At 18.1% G+C, this 17,820-nt stretch overlaps 4 protein-coding genes across 4 annotated transcripts; 2 read left to right on the top strand and 2 right to left on the bottom strand.

The window, feature by feature from the left end:
- Positions 1-2,911: 2,911 nt before the first annotated feature.
- Positions 2,912-4,727, top strand: PADL01_0213500 (conserved Plasmodium protein, unknown function; the record flags this gene model as incomplete). Its single annotated transcript, XM_028682337.1, has 9 exons — positions 2,912-3,137; positions 3,238-3,383; positions 3,484-3,569; positions 3,694-3,757; positions 3,882-3,995; positions 4,105-4,200; positions 4,325-4,391; positions 4,515-4,567; positions 4,674-4,727. The coding sequence occupies 9 exons, from the start codon at positions 2,912-2,914 to the stop codon at positions 4,725-4,727; spliced, it is 906 nt and encodes a 301-aa protein (XP_028536375.1).
- A 509-nt stretch (positions 4,728-5,236) lies between these two features.
- On the bottom strand, positions 5,237-10,470 carry PADL01_0213400 (serine/threonine protein kinase, putative; the record flags this gene model as incomplete). The annotated part of the gene is given in 2 exon segments (XM_028682325.1): positions 5,237-7,504; positions 7,522-10,470. 2 exon segments carry the CDS (start codon positions 10,468-10,470, stop codon positions 5,237-5,239), a joined length of 5,217 nt encoding a protein of 1,738 aa, XP_028536374.1.
- A 2,515-nt stretch (positions 10,471-12,985) lies between these two features.
- PADL01_0213300 (conserved Plasmodium protein, unknown function) lies at positions 12,986-13,903 on the bottom strand (the record flags this gene model as incomplete). The annotated part of the gene is made up of 1 exon (XM_028682314.1): positions 12,986-13,903. The coding sequence occupies one exon, from the start codon at positions 13,901-13,903 to the stop codon at positions 12,986-12,988; it is 918 nt and encodes a 305-aa protein (XP_028536373.1).
- Positions 13,904-15,129: 1,226 nt separating this feature from the next.
- Positions 15,130-17,410, top strand: PADL01_0213200 (conserved Plasmodium protein, unknown function; the record flags this gene model as incomplete). Its single annotated transcript, XM_028682303.1, has 3 exons — positions 15,130-16,926; positions 17,043-17,162; positions 17,336-17,410. 3 exons carry the CDS (start codon positions 15,130-15,132, stop codon positions 17,408-17,410), a joined length of 1,992 nt encoding a protein of 663 aa, XP_028536372.1.
- Between the last annotated feature and the right edge of the window lie 410 nt (positions 17,411-17,820).

Here is a 17,820-nt window from a genome sequence, read left to right as displayed (position 1 = left end):
TTTAAAAAAAAAGAAAATCAATATAAGCGTATATACAAAAAAAATTATAAAACAACATACGTAAAATAAAAAATAACATAAAATATATCTAAAAATAAAAGATTAAAAATTATACATATATATATATATATAAATAAAAATATAATTTCTTCTACTTTTTTTCTTTTAACAGATTAAAAATTAAATCTATAATATCGGTTCTATAAATATTATAAATATATATATATATATATATATATATATATATATATAAGAAATTAATTTATATTGAATTGAATTAATAAAATGACATTTTGAATTATTTTAAAAATATATAGATATTTATACAATATATATTTATTATATATATTATATATATTTACATAATATAGAAAAATTAAAATTATGAAAAATTAAAAATTATGTAAATAGGAAAAAATCGAAATCTATAAAAAATATTAATTTATAATAATGATATAAAATCTAAAATAATATTATTTTATTATATATAATAATATACATTTAGAAATGATGAAAAATATATATGTTTTTCTTTTATATACAAATAATGTTATGAAATATGAATATATAATTTATATAATAATTATTTTTATAGTGAACAAAAAAAAAAAAAAGGGTAAATAAAATTTTTTTTTTTTTTTTAGAACCAAGATCCCAATAGGTAAAACTATAATCCAATATATAAATATATATATACAATATGTATATATATATATATTTATATTTATATTATGTAATATATAATATAATAATTAACTATATATTATAATATATTTTTATGAATATATATTATTTAAGTGATACTACTATAATTAGTATATAAATAATATTTATTTACATGTTTATTTTATTTACTATTATTAAAATATATATAAAATATATATATAATATATATATATATATAATCCTTTTTTTTTTTTTTTTTTTTTTTTTCTCATTTTCTTACCCTCACATTTTTAAAATTAAAGCAGTTAAAAAAAAAAAATATATGTATATATTATATTATAATAAAAACTCTTTTTTTTTTTTTAAAGGATATTTTATATAAAATATTATATATGATAAATCAAATAATTCTTATAAAAACGAAAAAAATTATTTATAAATCTATATTTTTAAAAACTAAAAAAAAGGAAACAAATTATTATATATTATATTTATATAATATTATCGATTTTGTATAAATATATATATATATTATATATATAATATATGTAATTAACGAAAAAATGTGAACTCATTTTTATTTTAGCTACATGAAGTTCTATATTTAAAAAAAAAAAAATAATAAATAATGTAATATAAAAATATATTATATATATATATTTATATATTTTAAAGCTTTGGCGGAATTCATTTTATTCCGTAAAAATAAAATGTGAAATGTTGAAATTGATTTTTTAAGAATATAAAGTAAAATTAAAGAATATTTTCACCCACAAAAATTTTAATTTAATACTTCTTCCACATTGTGTGGGAAAAAATATAAAATAAAATAAATAAACATATATATATATATATATATATATATATATATATTTATTTAGTGAGACTATTTATATATTTATTTTTAAAAAAAAAAAAAAGAAAGAAAAAAAGATATATTTATGTTATATATATATATAATATATTATGAAAAAAAAATTCACAAATTTACAAATTCAATACTTCAAGCACGTTCTATGAATATTTAGTATTATTTTTATATATCATATTATTTATTTTTTTTTTTTTTTTAAATTTTCATTAAAATAGTTAACATTTTGATCATATCTTTATTTAGGTGTATACATATCAAAATATATTCATGATATATATGTAACATTTTAATAATAATACTTCTATGAAATAAATATGAATAAAATATATGTAACATTTCTTCCTTTATTTATTATTTATTTTATATTCTCTTTTGTCCCAACACCTATAAATAATATTATTACATAATGTGAAGAAATATTTATTTTGTTCTAGTCCTCATTATTTTTAAAAATTTAAAAAAAAAAAAAAAAAAAAATATAGAAAGATTAATGTAATTGTTCAAGAATTATTTTTTATCTTCTACATTTTTAAAATAATTTTTTTTTTATAAAAATGAGATAAATATGAATAATACACATATAATGTATATTTTCCCATTGATAATAAATTTACATATTAATTGTAAAAAAATATAAAATAAATAAAGGTTTCTTTTTACCTATAATAGTATTAAAGCACCCATGCACACACACAAAGAAAAAAAAAAAAAAAAAAAAAAAAAAAAAGGAAAAAAAAAACCTTACCTGTTCATAAAAAAAAAAAAAAAAAAAAAAAAAAAACCAGGAAAAAAAAAATTTCCCTTTATTATTATATGATAAAAGCTAGCTCACAAAAAATAAATTAAATAAATAAATATATATATATATATATATATATATGTATATATGTGTATATATCAGTATAGGAATGAATAGATAAACATAGATAATATAATTAAATACATTAATATTTATACATTAGGACAATTTAAAGCTTTAATTCATTAACATATAAAATAAGAAAACATAAAAAAAAAAAAATCCTTATAGTATTAAACGAATATGTTGAATACAACCATAAATAAGAATAACATCACATATATATATATATATATATATATATATATATCATTTTAATAACAAATTAGTAGACATCTGAAATATAAAATTATTTTATTATACTAATCTATATATATTTATTCATTTTATTTTTAAATTTGTATTTATCTTTTTATCTTCTTTTAAATAAAAACTATTTATTTTTAATGTTAGCAATTTAAATAATAATAAAATAATTAATTATTCTATTTTTATACAGGAAATATATCAAACGTCTTTTCTTTATTTATTACTGTATTTTTTTTTTTTTTTTTGTTATTCAATTTTATAAGATGATTGATTCATTTCAAATTCGTGATTTTAATAAATTTCCTTTTTCTTCAAATGAACAAAAAATAATTGAACATTTTACAAACGAACAGAATGATAAATTCAGTGATAATTTATCTCGATTACAGATACCTCAAGAAATAAAGAAAAATATAACAGTAAATAATTTACATAATGAAAAAGTAATACTAACGAATAATAATATGAAAGAGAAATCTAACAGTATTGGTAAGTTATGGACTATTATATATATGATGAATCTTAATGTTTTCTTTCTTTTCTTTTCTTCATTTCTTTTATATTTTTTTTTTTTTATTTTATTTTGAAGAGCGCGATACTATTATCAAAGAAATTTCCATTGAAAGACTATTACACAAGATAAGAAATTTAGAAAATGAAAAAAAATTCTTGCTAAGGTTTTTAGAAAATAAAAAAAATATAGAATTAGAATATAAAAAAGCACTAGAAACACAGGTAATAACATACATATATATATGTATATATTTTATATATATATTAAAAGAATTCACGTATGCACCACACTAATTTTTCTTTGTACACATAAATTATATAGGCAGCCTATGTTAATTCTGAAAATAAAAAATCACAATTTTATGAAAACGAATGGTTAAATATGAAATCCTTAGAATATTCCCTAATGTAATAATTGAAAAAAAATATATATAAATATATATATTTTACATGTGTAAAAATAAAATATGTAACATATTCTTTATATATATATATATATTTTTATATATATGTTTTTTTTTACATTTTTAAGAAATTCTGGAAAGGAACCTATGAGACAATCTTTAGAAATGTTCTACGACGATTCTAACATAAATGTATTGCAAAAAAAAAGAAAAAACCCAAATGATTATCACAATATATATATATATATATATATATATATATATATTTTTATTTATTCATTTGCATAATATTTGATTCCGTTCCTTTTGTATGTAGAAACTTGGGGGACTTACAAGAAACCAAGAAATGTTTATTATAAAATTAATAGAGGATCATAAAAATTTAAATAAAGAAAGAAGTATCATTTCTAAAAAGTATAATGAAGCCGTGGTATGATATAAATGTAAATAAATGAATATGTATGACTAAAAGTAAATATTTCCTTCTGTCTTATATCAATATTTTTATTTATTTTTATATGGTAACTATTTCCCTATAGGATGCAAATTTTCAATTATATCAACAAAATGAAATGCTGAAAGCACAAAATATAAGTCTCTTAGAAAAAAACAAAGATTTAGTAAATGAAGAACTGGTAATTAATATATTGATATGTATCTTGAATAAATAAATAAATAAATAAATAAATATATATATATATGTATAAGATAACATTATGTATGTAGTATATATATATATATATATTTATATTTTGATAGGATAAGAAACTAAAGGCCTTGAATTCATCGCTTATATATGTTCAAAAGGAAAATATTCAATTACAAGGTTATATAAATATTTATATACACATTTGATTAAATAAAACATATAAACATATTTTTCAAATATTGATCTCTCCACGTTAAATATATATATATATATATACAACATTGTTTCTTTTTCTTTTAGATGTACTGGATCAATATTCCAAGTTGATAAAGAACATTAAGGATTGCCCTGATGTAATTAAAAAAATGAAACAAAAAAGAAACATACACATACATATATATATATATATATATATATATATATATATGTGCTTTTTATTTATTTTTATTTTTTGATCAGATGAAGGCTGTTAATGACGAATTAAATAAATTTACAAACTACCTATCTATTTGAAATATGAAAATCCAGAACATATACATATACATATATTCCTTTATGTTAATTATTTTTTCTTCACGTATTTTATAAATACTTCTTTTGATAATAAATAATGCATATGTTCTACATATTAAACCTATTCATTTAAATATATCATATCATATTATTTTATTTTATTTTTTGTTAAATATTTAATATTTACTAATAAATTAACCTATTATGCTTTTATAACATTATGTTGACACTTTAAAATATAAAATGTAAAAGAATAAATAAATATGCATATATGTTATGATATTTATTGTAAGTATATATATATATATATATATATATATATATATATTTTTCCATAATAATAAATAAATAAAAAAAAAAAAAAAAAAATATATATATATTTGAAAATATTTCTCTCTCCATATATATATATATATATATATATATAATGATTATGTTAAAACAATATGAAAATTTATACATATATTAAATATTAGTATCCTTTTTTTTTATACGTATATCATTCCATTTTATATCAAATTTCTAAATGAATAATGTATTAAGGCTTCTCGAGCATTTTGTATTCTCGTCCAAGGGTTAGGATCCAATAACCTTAGACATAGATCTAAAAGATCGAGATGTTCTTGCCATATGAATGATTCAAATTTTGGTTTGTTTTCCATTAATATTTTTTTCTTTAAATAAATAGGCATATAATTATTAATTTCAAATGGAAAACGTCCATCCATTAATGCATATAAAATAACACCACATGCCCATATGTCATTAGCAGGTGAAACAATACCGTCAAATGATTCTGGTGGCATATATGATGGAGTTCCACATATAAATTTTGATTTATTCATTCCATTACATTTTGTGTTTGAAACAATTTCTATCATATCCATATCTATTATACATAAATCACTATATGATGGATTCATATTACTTTGTATTATATTTTTTTCTCTTATTTCAGTTTTTTTTCTTTTTTCTGTATTTTTACTATACTTCATTTCTTTTTTTATATGTTCTTTCGTTCCATGAGGTTTTATATAATCTAATGATTTATTATTTATATAATCTATTGATTTATTTTTTATATAATCTAATGATTTGTTTTTTATATAATCTAATGATTTATTTTTTATATAATCTAATGATTTATTTTTTATATAATCTAATGATTTATTATTTATATATTCATTTTTAATATTTTTTTTATTATTATATAATTTACTAAAATTATAACATCCACTTTTTTTATTATAATTATGAATGGAACAAAGCTGGGAAGGAAATGGCTCGTTACAAAATGTTTCATATTTTGAATTGTTATCATATGAATTATTAGACTGTAATGAATTTTCATAATTTAAAATTCCATCATATCTTAATGAATCATCAGAACATATATTATTTTTATATATTTTATGTTTTATATTTATATTATCATATTCTTCTTCGTCACTTACTTGTATAATATCATAACATATAGATGAATTATATGACCAGTTACTATCATCGTCATAATTAAATAACGTATCCATATTATTATCATATTTTATATAACATTTTGGTCCCTTCAATTGAATATCATTCATTATATTGTTTTTATTTTTTTCTAATATGTGTGAACAATTTTTCTTCAAAATATTTAGATCTCTGTGTTTCTCATTATATATATTTTTAATATACTTCTTTCCTTGCTTATTTTTATTTCCAAAGGTATCCATTTGACTCAATTCAATTTCATGCTTATGAAGGCTCCTATAAGATGTTGAGAAGGAAGTCTCATCATGATTATCAAACAAAAAACTACCATAGTCTTGATAATTAAAACGTTCTTTCCTTTTTTTATTTTTAAACATAATATTTTCTAATTTAATATCTCTATGAATAATATTATTTGAATGAAAGAAATCTAAAGCTATAAAGATGTTTTTCATTATTTTTTTTATTTCATATATATTCAAAGAACCAGGTACTAAAGACATAAAATAATCCAACAATGTAGACCCTTCACAATAATCCATTATTATGCAAATATAATTGTTATTACAAAATATATCATATATAGATATAATATTTTTGTGAGGATTATTTTTTAAAAATAAATATTTTTTTATAAAATTATCTACAAACATTTCATTACACTCTTTTAATACTACTTTCATAGCATACACTTTTTTGTTATTCATATTTATACATTTATATACTTGAGATTTGTCACCATAATATATTAATCCTATTATATCATATGTATTATTTTCTAAATTATATTTTTCCTTTACATAACGAATTGAATATTTTTTTAATTCACACCTTTTATCTCCTTTCTCACAATTATTATTTTTATTATCGTTTATATTATTATCATCATGTATCTCATTTCTTTCATTTATTTGATAGTAATTATTATAATATATATATTTGTTTTTTCTTTCTCCTCCATATATATCTCCTTCATATTTCTGTTCCCCGTCCTTAATTTTTATTTCCTCACAACAATGTTCCCTTTGATTATTATCATTATAATTATCATTTTTATTATTATTATTATCATTATTATTATTATTATCATTATGGTTGTTCATTATTATTTTGTTTTTTTTATTAACATGGTTACTTAATATATTCTCTTCATTACCTTTTAAATTCAACTGATCTATCAAAGTCTTATAATTGTTCAAAAATTTTATTGTCTTATATATTTTTTTATTTTTATTTTTATTTTTTTTTATTATTTGTCGTACATTTTTTTTTATGTGCATCTTATTCTCAACGCATAAAGGTTTCATTTTTCTCAATTTGTAGGAACAATTTTTTTTTTTTTTTTTTTCTGTTCTTCTCCTTTTATTTTGCTATCTATTCTATTCTTCCAGATATATGCACTTTCTTCATTTTTATTCTCCTCTTTTGTTTCATTCATATTTTCCTCTCCAAATATATTTCCATCAAACGATATTAATATTTCATTTTTTATATTTTTTTTTTTTTTTTTTTTTTTCTTTCTTTCCTTCTTTTTAATCACTTCTTTTTTATATTTATTTATATACTTAGAAACCAACTTCTTATGAGCCTTTTTACTCATTTTATTTTTTATAAAACCATAATTAGAGTGGTCACATGTTTGGATATGATAACACTTTGATAATCTACTCATCATATTGATGCTTTTAAAAAAATTGTTGGATTTGTATATCCCGTGAATATCTATGTTATCATTTTTTTTTTTATGTGGTACCTGCTTTGTTCTTTCTAATTTTTCATTATATATAGAAACGTTTTTATGGATTCTATCTAAACTAGTATATAACGAATTAAAATTAGAATCTGAAATTTTTTTTGTTAATTCGGTTAGACTTTTATTTGTTCTAAATGTTTTAATAAATCCATCGTCCTTTTTAAGAACGTTAGGTTTTTCATCTACTTCTCCTTTCATAAATTCAAAAAAAAAACTGTCTTGTGATTTATTTATTTTATTATTTTTTTTAAGACAATCATATAAAATACTATTATCACTAAATTGTTTTTTATCATTCATATTGTTATATCTTCTTATTTTTATATTTTCCATATTCCTTTGATCTTTATGTATTATAATGTAACTTTCTTCTTTCGTGTTCTCTTTACTTATCTTATAAATATCTTCTTCTTTTCTTTCATCAATATGTTCCTTATTCCTACCATTAATTTGATGCTCTTTAATAAAATTCTCTTCATTTAATATATTAAGCTTATGACTCTTAAAAAACCTTTCTTTTACATCTTCTAATATTTTAATATTATCATAACAGCAAATATATTTTTCTTCTTTCCTACCTTCACTTTTATGTTTTCTTCTTTTTTTATTATTTTTTTTCCATTTATTATAACATTTGTCATATATTGATAAAGATGAAGAATTCAAGTATTTTTCCTTCTTCATCATTTTATGATTTCCTATTTTTGAGGACTCTTTATTTTTACAGTAAGAATTGTCTATATGCTCACCAGCATATTTGATTACTCTATCCTGCATGTTATTCGTATCTTTATTTTTGCTTTTGTCTTTACTTTTATCTTTATTTTTACTTTTGTCTTTACTTTTATCTTTATTTTGATTTTCCTTTTTTGTGTGTTTTTTTTCTTGGCCTATTTTTTCGGCCCTTCTAATTTTATTAATACACCATGGTGTTCTTCCATAAAAACATAAAACAGAATCACTATATACTTTTTTATTCATTATAGTAAAACATCTATGCATCTTTTTTATATTTAATACATTTTTCTCTTCCTTCATATCATGTTGCACAGATAAAGAGTGTGTCATCATACCTTTAACATTTTTATATGTCATATCATTATAATAGTTATATGATGACATTTTAATATTATCATCATGTTTATAATTTTTTTGTATACAAAATGGGGTTTCCTCTTTTATAGAAGGGAAATCTAATTTTTCTTTCCCCTCCATAAGATATACATTATTGTGCATATTATTTATATTTATATTTATATGTTTTTGCTTTACATTATATAATTTAGTATTTGAGTTTCTGGCTGTATGAGAAGTTTCACTATGAGAAAAATGATCATTATCACAAAAAACATGAACATCATTATAATTATATTCATCACATTCTTTTTGTTTTTCTTTCTTATTAATATTACTATTGTTTCTATTCAAATTATTATAACATATATAATTTTTCATATCATTTTTTATTATTACACTGTCTTTGTTTTTTTCTTCATCTTCAACATCCTTGTCTATATCTTTCGTCATATTATCACCTGAACATGTATTACATTTTTTTACACATGTTTTGGATATACCAAGCAAAATAAAATCCTTCTCTTTATTTATATCAACCCTTTCTTTACATTCTACATATTTCTTCAATTTTTTACACAATTCCATATGACTGTCATGTGGAGCAGGGTTTATAAAACTGGAAAAACTATTTTTTTTTTCATGTGGATTATAAGAAAAATCATTTTTTTCATTATAATTACTATATTTTAAATTATCAGTATAATGATCATATAACATATGTTGATTGTCTACATATATATTATCATCATCAATATTTTGATTTATCGAGTGAAAATTAGAAGTACTTTTTATTTGATTATTATATTTATAGCAACTAACCAAATTCGTTATTTGCCTTCCATATGAAATTTTCTTATCTCCTTCACAAACATTAAAAGTTTTTGAAGAAGAAAAAATATTACGATTACAACAATTACAACAACTACAACAATTATTATATTTATTAATATCATTATTATTATGTCTTTTTTTGTTATATATTTTTTTATCATTACTTGTAGCACTGGCAATTATTCTATTATCATTTCCTTTTCCTCTTTCCTCTTTGACATTTTTAGAACCTTTCAATTTCTTTATATTGTTAATCAATTCGTAATAATCATAAAATTTATACTCATCATACATTTTATTATTATGATGATTAGATTTTTTATATAAATTATTTAAAACGTATGAACATGTCTTTGTTTTCTCATACTTATCTATATTACTAATGTCATTGTTTTTCTTCTTTTCAACAACCGAGAGTCTATCATAGTTCACATTTTTTGTTATATATTTTAAATTATTTTCTTTTATATGAGGTTGATTCTTCTTATGTTTAATAATAATTTCATTTATATCATTAAATTTATCAAACCTTTTTTTTGAATAATCTTTCGTTTCATCAAAATATGAAATATCTTTTTTCAAAGTTTTAGCCACTCCATTATTATCCATCTGAATATTAAAAAAATAAAAATAAAAATAAAAAGATAAATGATAAATGATAAAACAAAATAAGCAGGTTCAAATATGTAATTATTCCAATTTTTTTTTTTAACATGTATATATATATATATAATTATTAGTCTTCTAAGTTGTATGATATTTTAATTATTCTTAAAAAAAAAGAAATACAATAGAAGAATCATATATATTCTTATGCAAAAATAATTTTTATAAAACAAATTTGAAATTATTATCTATCAAAATGTTATTTTATTATTATCATTTATTTATTTTATTTTATTTATTTTATTTTTTTGTTGTGCCTCTTATGAGATCTTCTTGTGTTTTATATAAGAATATTTTTAAATTGAAAAAATATACCAAATGATATAATTAAATGAATTATTTTGTCTTTTTTCTTTTTTATTATTTTATTTATTTTTATTTATTTTTTGTTTGTACATTATTATCCTTCTTTTTATCATCTATAACCATATATTCATATTATTAAAGTAATAATAGGATAACAATTTTTTAATGTCGTTAATTTCAAGATTATGATCACACCTAGAATGGTTCTAAATAAAAATTTTATATATACTTTTATGTTGTATGTAATATCTTATAAGGAAAATTCTAAGGGCTTACTATTTAAGGAGGAACATAAAACAAAACAGAAATATAAAATTAAATAAAACAAAAAATTTAAAGTACAAAAATTATGATTGTTGTATTACATAAATATAATTATTAAACGGAAAAAAAAAAAAAAAAAAAAAAAATGAGATAATTTAATTACAAGTAATTGTACTTATAAGCCATTTTATCAAAATGGAAAATATAAAATCATGCGATGATTCAAAAGTATAAGAAAAAATAAAATAAAAATATAAACGGTGAAAAAATATATGCACCGTTAACACAATGAAAAAAAAATATATATATATATATATATATATATTATATACATACGTATATAATGAAATGACAATTTTCTGATGAAAATAATCATAAGAAATATTCTATTTTTTTTCTTTTTTCTTTTTTCTTTTTACGTACATATAAATATATATATGTATGTATTTATATTCTATATATATATATATATATATATATATATATATATATATTTATAATTTGTTCACTAGATCAGTTTACGGAAACACACTTTTATAAAATTTATGTAAATAATAACATGTTTTGCAATTTTTCTACAACCCAGAAAAAAAAAAAAAATAAAAAATAAAAGCAAAGCAAAAATGTAAATAAAAGTGTACATATAAAAAAAATTATATATATATATATATATATATATATATATATGTGATTAAATTACTTTTAATACTTATAAGGTTATATTCTTTTAGAACTTTTCTAAAAGTTTCCTATTTTTCTTTTATGAACGAATATTTAGTAGCTAACCTTTTTAAAAAAAAAAAAAAAAAAAAAAAAAACATTATACTATTTTACATGAACAGGTAGCCAAAAAAAAAAAAAAAAAAAAAAAAAATAATATATTATAAAATAAATACATTTAATTGGTTGTGTAAAAAAATATACCTTTTATAGAGAAATTAAAAAACTAAAATAATTTTTATATTATAAATAATTGTTATAAATATTATTACAATTTTACGAATTCTCCTTTTTTTTTTTATATTCACATAAAATCAAAAAGTGTAACAAGAGGATAAAAAAACAATTTCGTATTGAACAATCTATATATATATATATATATATATATATACATATAATTTTATATTATATAAAAAAATAATTGTGAAATGGGAAAAAATCGAAAAATACAAAAAATCAACATAAAAAAATAAAATAAAATAAATAAATATATATATATTTATTTAAGGAATTAATATTTAAATTGTACATATACATTTTAATGTTATATAAATATGTTCCACTTTTATATACAAACTTCTATAAACAGATTTATTCTTATATGTTTGAATTTTTCGAAAAAAAAATCCGTTGCATGTATGTGTATATGTTTAGTGGACGCTAATGTTCATAAACTTATATTTCCAATTCAACACATTTATTATAAACAAGGGAATTATGACATTTGAATAATATGTATATGTATATATATATATATATATATATTTATTATATTTAAATAGAGTATTAAAGTAATAAAGGTGTAAGCGAGTCAATATTAAGCTCGTACAAATGTGAAGAACCTTTTATAACTGCATTTTTTTTTTTTTTTTTTTTTTTTTAGAAGTCACATAATTTGTAAATATAAAAACCTTTTTGTTAAGAAAAGTGGTTCCTGTTTATTACTCAAAAGTTTTACCACCACATGATATATATATGTTCACATATATTTATTATAAATATTAAATAAATAGAAACTATTAAACCAATTAATGTTTTAACAAAATAAGTTTATAGATTGAGATATAATATTAAAAACATATTCACACACAAAAAAAAAAAAAAAAAAAAAAAAAAAAAAAAAAAAAAAAATGTACATATATAAATATATATATATATATATGTATTATCATATTTGTGCGCCAATAATTTCATATTTTGACATATAAATTATTGACAGTACATTTTTAATTTCTTGTAAGGCATAAGGATTTCTTAAATTTGATATAAAAGAAAAATATTTTAATATAACATTTACGTTAATTTCTTTTTTAAAAATTAATAAGTTTTGTATTTGTTTTAATAAAATAATGAATGATTCATCATATATTTTATATTTTATAAAAAAATGTAAACATAGCATCAAGGTGTTTATGTTTTTTATATTCATTTTTGACATGTCATTACTAAATTGCATAATATATTTTTTATCAACTTGTATTATATTCATATTATGAGAACATAAGATTTTCAAAAAAATACATAATCGTGTTTCATTCATATTAAAAACTTTCTCTTGTTCTAATAATGTAATATATCTTTGTAATATTAAATTACTAATATGTTCATGTTTTGTTATATTTTTTGTTTTTTCAGCACAAACATATAGAGCTAGTAAAGAAGATAAATCTTCAACTTCATTTATTTTATTTTCTAATATATTCCAAAGAAAATTAATTAATGAATCCATTATATTAATATTAAATGATATACTATTACAATAAGCATGAAATAAGACAATAATTTCTGTTAAAGAAAAAGAATGATAAATTTCATTTATTCTATTATATACTAATTCCCATATATATGGATTATTTATTTTTTTTTTATTTATATTTTCACAAGTAAATACTAATGCTGTATTATTCATTTTATTTATACGTCTAATAATAGTATCTTCAAAATTATATGCTTCTTCATTTTCTTTTATGGAATTTATTTTTTCATCCACCGTGTGAAAAAAAAAGTGAACCTTATTATAACCTACTTTTATTTTAGTATTTTTTAATATAAAACTGTTATAAATATTTCTTCTTAGTAGATTCATTTTTTTATGGAAACAGATGATAATTTTGCTTGACCATTAAAATTATGTATATTTGTAGGTATAAAAATTAATGGTATTTGTAAAATAAATAAACATATATACATATATATATGTACATATTATTTATGTTGACCGGATTCTACATATTACCAATCATAACAAATATTAATTTCTATATGGAAGCACCTGCATCCATTTTTTTTTTTTTTTTTTTTTTTTTTTTTTTTTTTTTTTTGTTCTATATAATATATTTTAAAAAAATGTATATATTCCGGTTAAAATTATATAACATTCAACTTTATATTTGATAATATAAAGATGAATATATTTATTTGTATATATAGAATAATATATTGGGGATAATTAAATATAAGGGCCCTCCAAAAAAAAAAAAAAAAAAATACAATATGTATTTATATATATATATATTATTTATGAAATAAAAAATTTTAATCAGTAGGATATAATATGATCACCATTTTTTTCCATAATAAATATAAATATATCCAAATAAATAACATTTTACAAATATATATATATATATATGTATATAATTTTTATTTATTCTGATATATTTATAAATATAATTATATTTTTATCTTATCAACTTTTAAAATATAAGGGTTCAAAATAATTATCAACCCCCAATTGGTATTACAGTCATTATTGCATATATTATTACTATATATATATATACCCTTTTTTTTCTTTTTCTTTTTCATTTTTTTTTTTTTTACATATTTATATATAATTATATTTTTTTTAATGATGTTGAAAATTTTTTTTTGTCACTGAAGATAAAATTAAATAAATAAAATTATATAACTTTATATTAAATAATAGAAGGGTTTGTTTTAAGTAATAAGATAAAATTTATATATTGATAAATTTTTTTCTATCATAAAAAAAAAAAAAATTATATAAATATAATATATATATATAAATATATCATCTTACAAATGTAGGCTTAAAAGAAATGTATATTATTATATTTCCAGACTGAAAAAGATAAGTTTTATTTTAACATATCATATAAAAGTTAAAAAAATATAAATATTTTTTTGTTTATATTTAATTTGTTGCATATATTCGTTTTAATAAGTTTTCTTCTAATCTTTAACGGGGTTATCTGTAGCACATATATATATATATATTTATATTTATTTATTTATTTAAAATAATTTCCACATATACATATATATATACATACACTGAATAATCAAAATATGAACAAAAAAAAGGTTACTTTTAACAATGATGTTACATACGAAAATTCAGACCGCAATGAAAAACACGAGTATGTAGAGAGTCCTTTTTTTTTCAAAAGAGAAGAAAATGTAAATAGTCATGAGGAAGAAGAATTACAAGAGATGTTAAAACATTTCAATCCTTTAGATTTTGGTATTAAAGAAAAATTAAGTGAAAGTGAGAAAAAAATTTTAGTAAAAGAAATTATGGGTAGAACAAAAAAGTCTCATATGAAGAATAATGATATGTTAAATGAGGAAAAGAAATCATGTCAAAATGCAAAAGAAAGGAAAAAGAAAGATATTTTTATACATGATAATGTAAATATTGAACAATTGCAAAATGGAAATATAATAAATGAGAATGATATTGTTAAGAAGGAAATAAATGAAGAAGATCAAAATGGAAGCAATATTAAAGAAAATGAAAAAAAAAATAAAAATAAAAATAAAAAAAAAAATACAAAAAATACAAAAAATACAAAAAATGATGACAAAATAAATGATAATGACAAAATAAATGATAATGACAAAATAAATAATGGCAAAAAAAAATACAATGACAAAAAAAATGAATTGTCATATTTAGATGGAGATTGTTATTTTCCAAATGATGGATATGATTATGAACAACATTTAAAACCAATAAGTAAAAATTTTATAGAAATAAAAAATAAAACTGCCCAAAATTTTTTTGAAATACTACCAAATAATGAAGAAGAAAAAGAATTGTTTAAAACATTTGATATGGATAATTATGAAGAATTAAATGATAATTTTGTATGTGAAGCTCAAAATGTAGAAGAAGTAGAAGAATTAAAGATTGATAAAAAATTAATTTGGGGTAACGTAGAGCCATTTTTATATATACCCAGTATTGATTATATGGACGATGAAGATAACATAAATGATGATACAAATGATAACATACACGATAATACAAATGATAACATACATGATAATACAAATGATAACATACACGATAATACAAATGATAACATACATGATAATACAAATGATAACATACATGATAATACAAATGATAACATACACGATAATACAAATGATGATACAAATAATCTTATAATTAAAAATTATAATAATGAGAATCAAATTATTTTTGATGAAAAATTAAACGATATGAATTTATACAACAATCAAGATGTTTCTACAAAAATAAATAAAAAAAATTATGATGAAAATGAAATTGATGAAAATAATATGGACAGCATAAAATTTAGTGATCTGGTTGAATATCAACTGAGAAATAATTCTAATCCTGTCAATGATATAAAAAGAATTATTAAAAAAAAAAAAAAAGGGAAAAATGCTAAATTGAAACTTGATGATATTATTGTTAATATAAATGATGAGGACAAGAAAAAAATTATGCAAATGGTAAATTTACAAAATGAAGAAATAAAAAATAAAACAAAATATTCATTAGAAGGTAAAGATAAAAATGATAGAAATGAAAATGAAATCGAAGAAGAAGAAGAAGAAGGAGGTAATTATTATGATGATGAAGACATCTATTCTGAAACATCTGAACATTCTTCTTCATCCTTAAGTTATGATTGTGAAACAGTTTTAACAACAAAAACAAATACAACTAATCATCCATATAAATTAACTATACCCAAACAAATTAAACCAACATCCTTATTACTTAATTTGCAAAAAAAAAATAATAATCAAAAAAAAAATGAAAATGAAAATGAAAATAAAAAAAAAAATGATGACAACAAATTGGAGCGTTATATGATATTAGAGAGGGTAAGAACATAAAAAGGGGATACCAAAAAATAATATATTTTAATATATATATAAAAATATGTTTATATATATATATATTTTGTTTTATTTTTATTTATATTTATTTTTCCATGTAGATAAAAACTACGAGGGATAAAAACGAAACGTTAGAAGAAAAAAAGGAAAGGAAAAAAGCTGTTAAGGAGGCACAACGTTTAAATAGAAAATTGAAAAAAGAAAACTCTCTACTAATGAAGGTAAAAAAAATAATTATAACTTTAATATTATGTAAACGTTTGTGATAGCAAATAATATATTTACATAATATTATTATTGTTATATAAAGATAATATGTGTTTTTTTTTTTTTTTTTTTTTTTAAATTCATTTTATTATATATTTTATTATTTATTTATTTTTTTTTTTTTTAGCATGAGAAAAAGTTAATGGACAAAAATATTAACCCTTTCGACATAAGAGATAATGTGAAATACATTAAACTCTGAAGAACCATTTATCCTATTATATAATAATACATACATGTGTGTCGTTATATATGACTATGTTGTATGATTCTTTTTTTTATTTCATTCATTGATTTTAATTTACTATTTGAACGCATTAATTATTTTATTTTTTTTTATTTTATTTTATTTTTTTTTTTTTTTATTGTTCATGTTGAATAAATATAATGTATTATATATATATATATATATTTATGCATATAATATATTTTTTTTAATATAACATATGGTTATCATCCATATGTATTGTATATCAACATGGAAAAGTTAAATAAGAAAATGTGTATATAAAAAATATATAATATATGTAATATAAAAAATATGTAATATGTGTAAAAAAATATATGAAAAATATTAATGCGTAGCATAGCATATAATAGTAATATTAAAAG

Source organism: Plasmodium sp. gorilla clade G2 (genome assembly GCF_900097015.1).
Source record: "Plasmodium sp. gorilla clade G2 genome assembly, chromosome: 2".
Taxonomy (NCBI): Eukaryota; Apicomplexa; class Aconoidasida; order Haemosporida; family Plasmodiidae; genus Plasmodium; species Plasmodium adleri (nom. inval.).
Note: the sequence above shows the minus strand (reverse complement) of the source record. Positions and strands in the feature narration are given on the sequence as shown.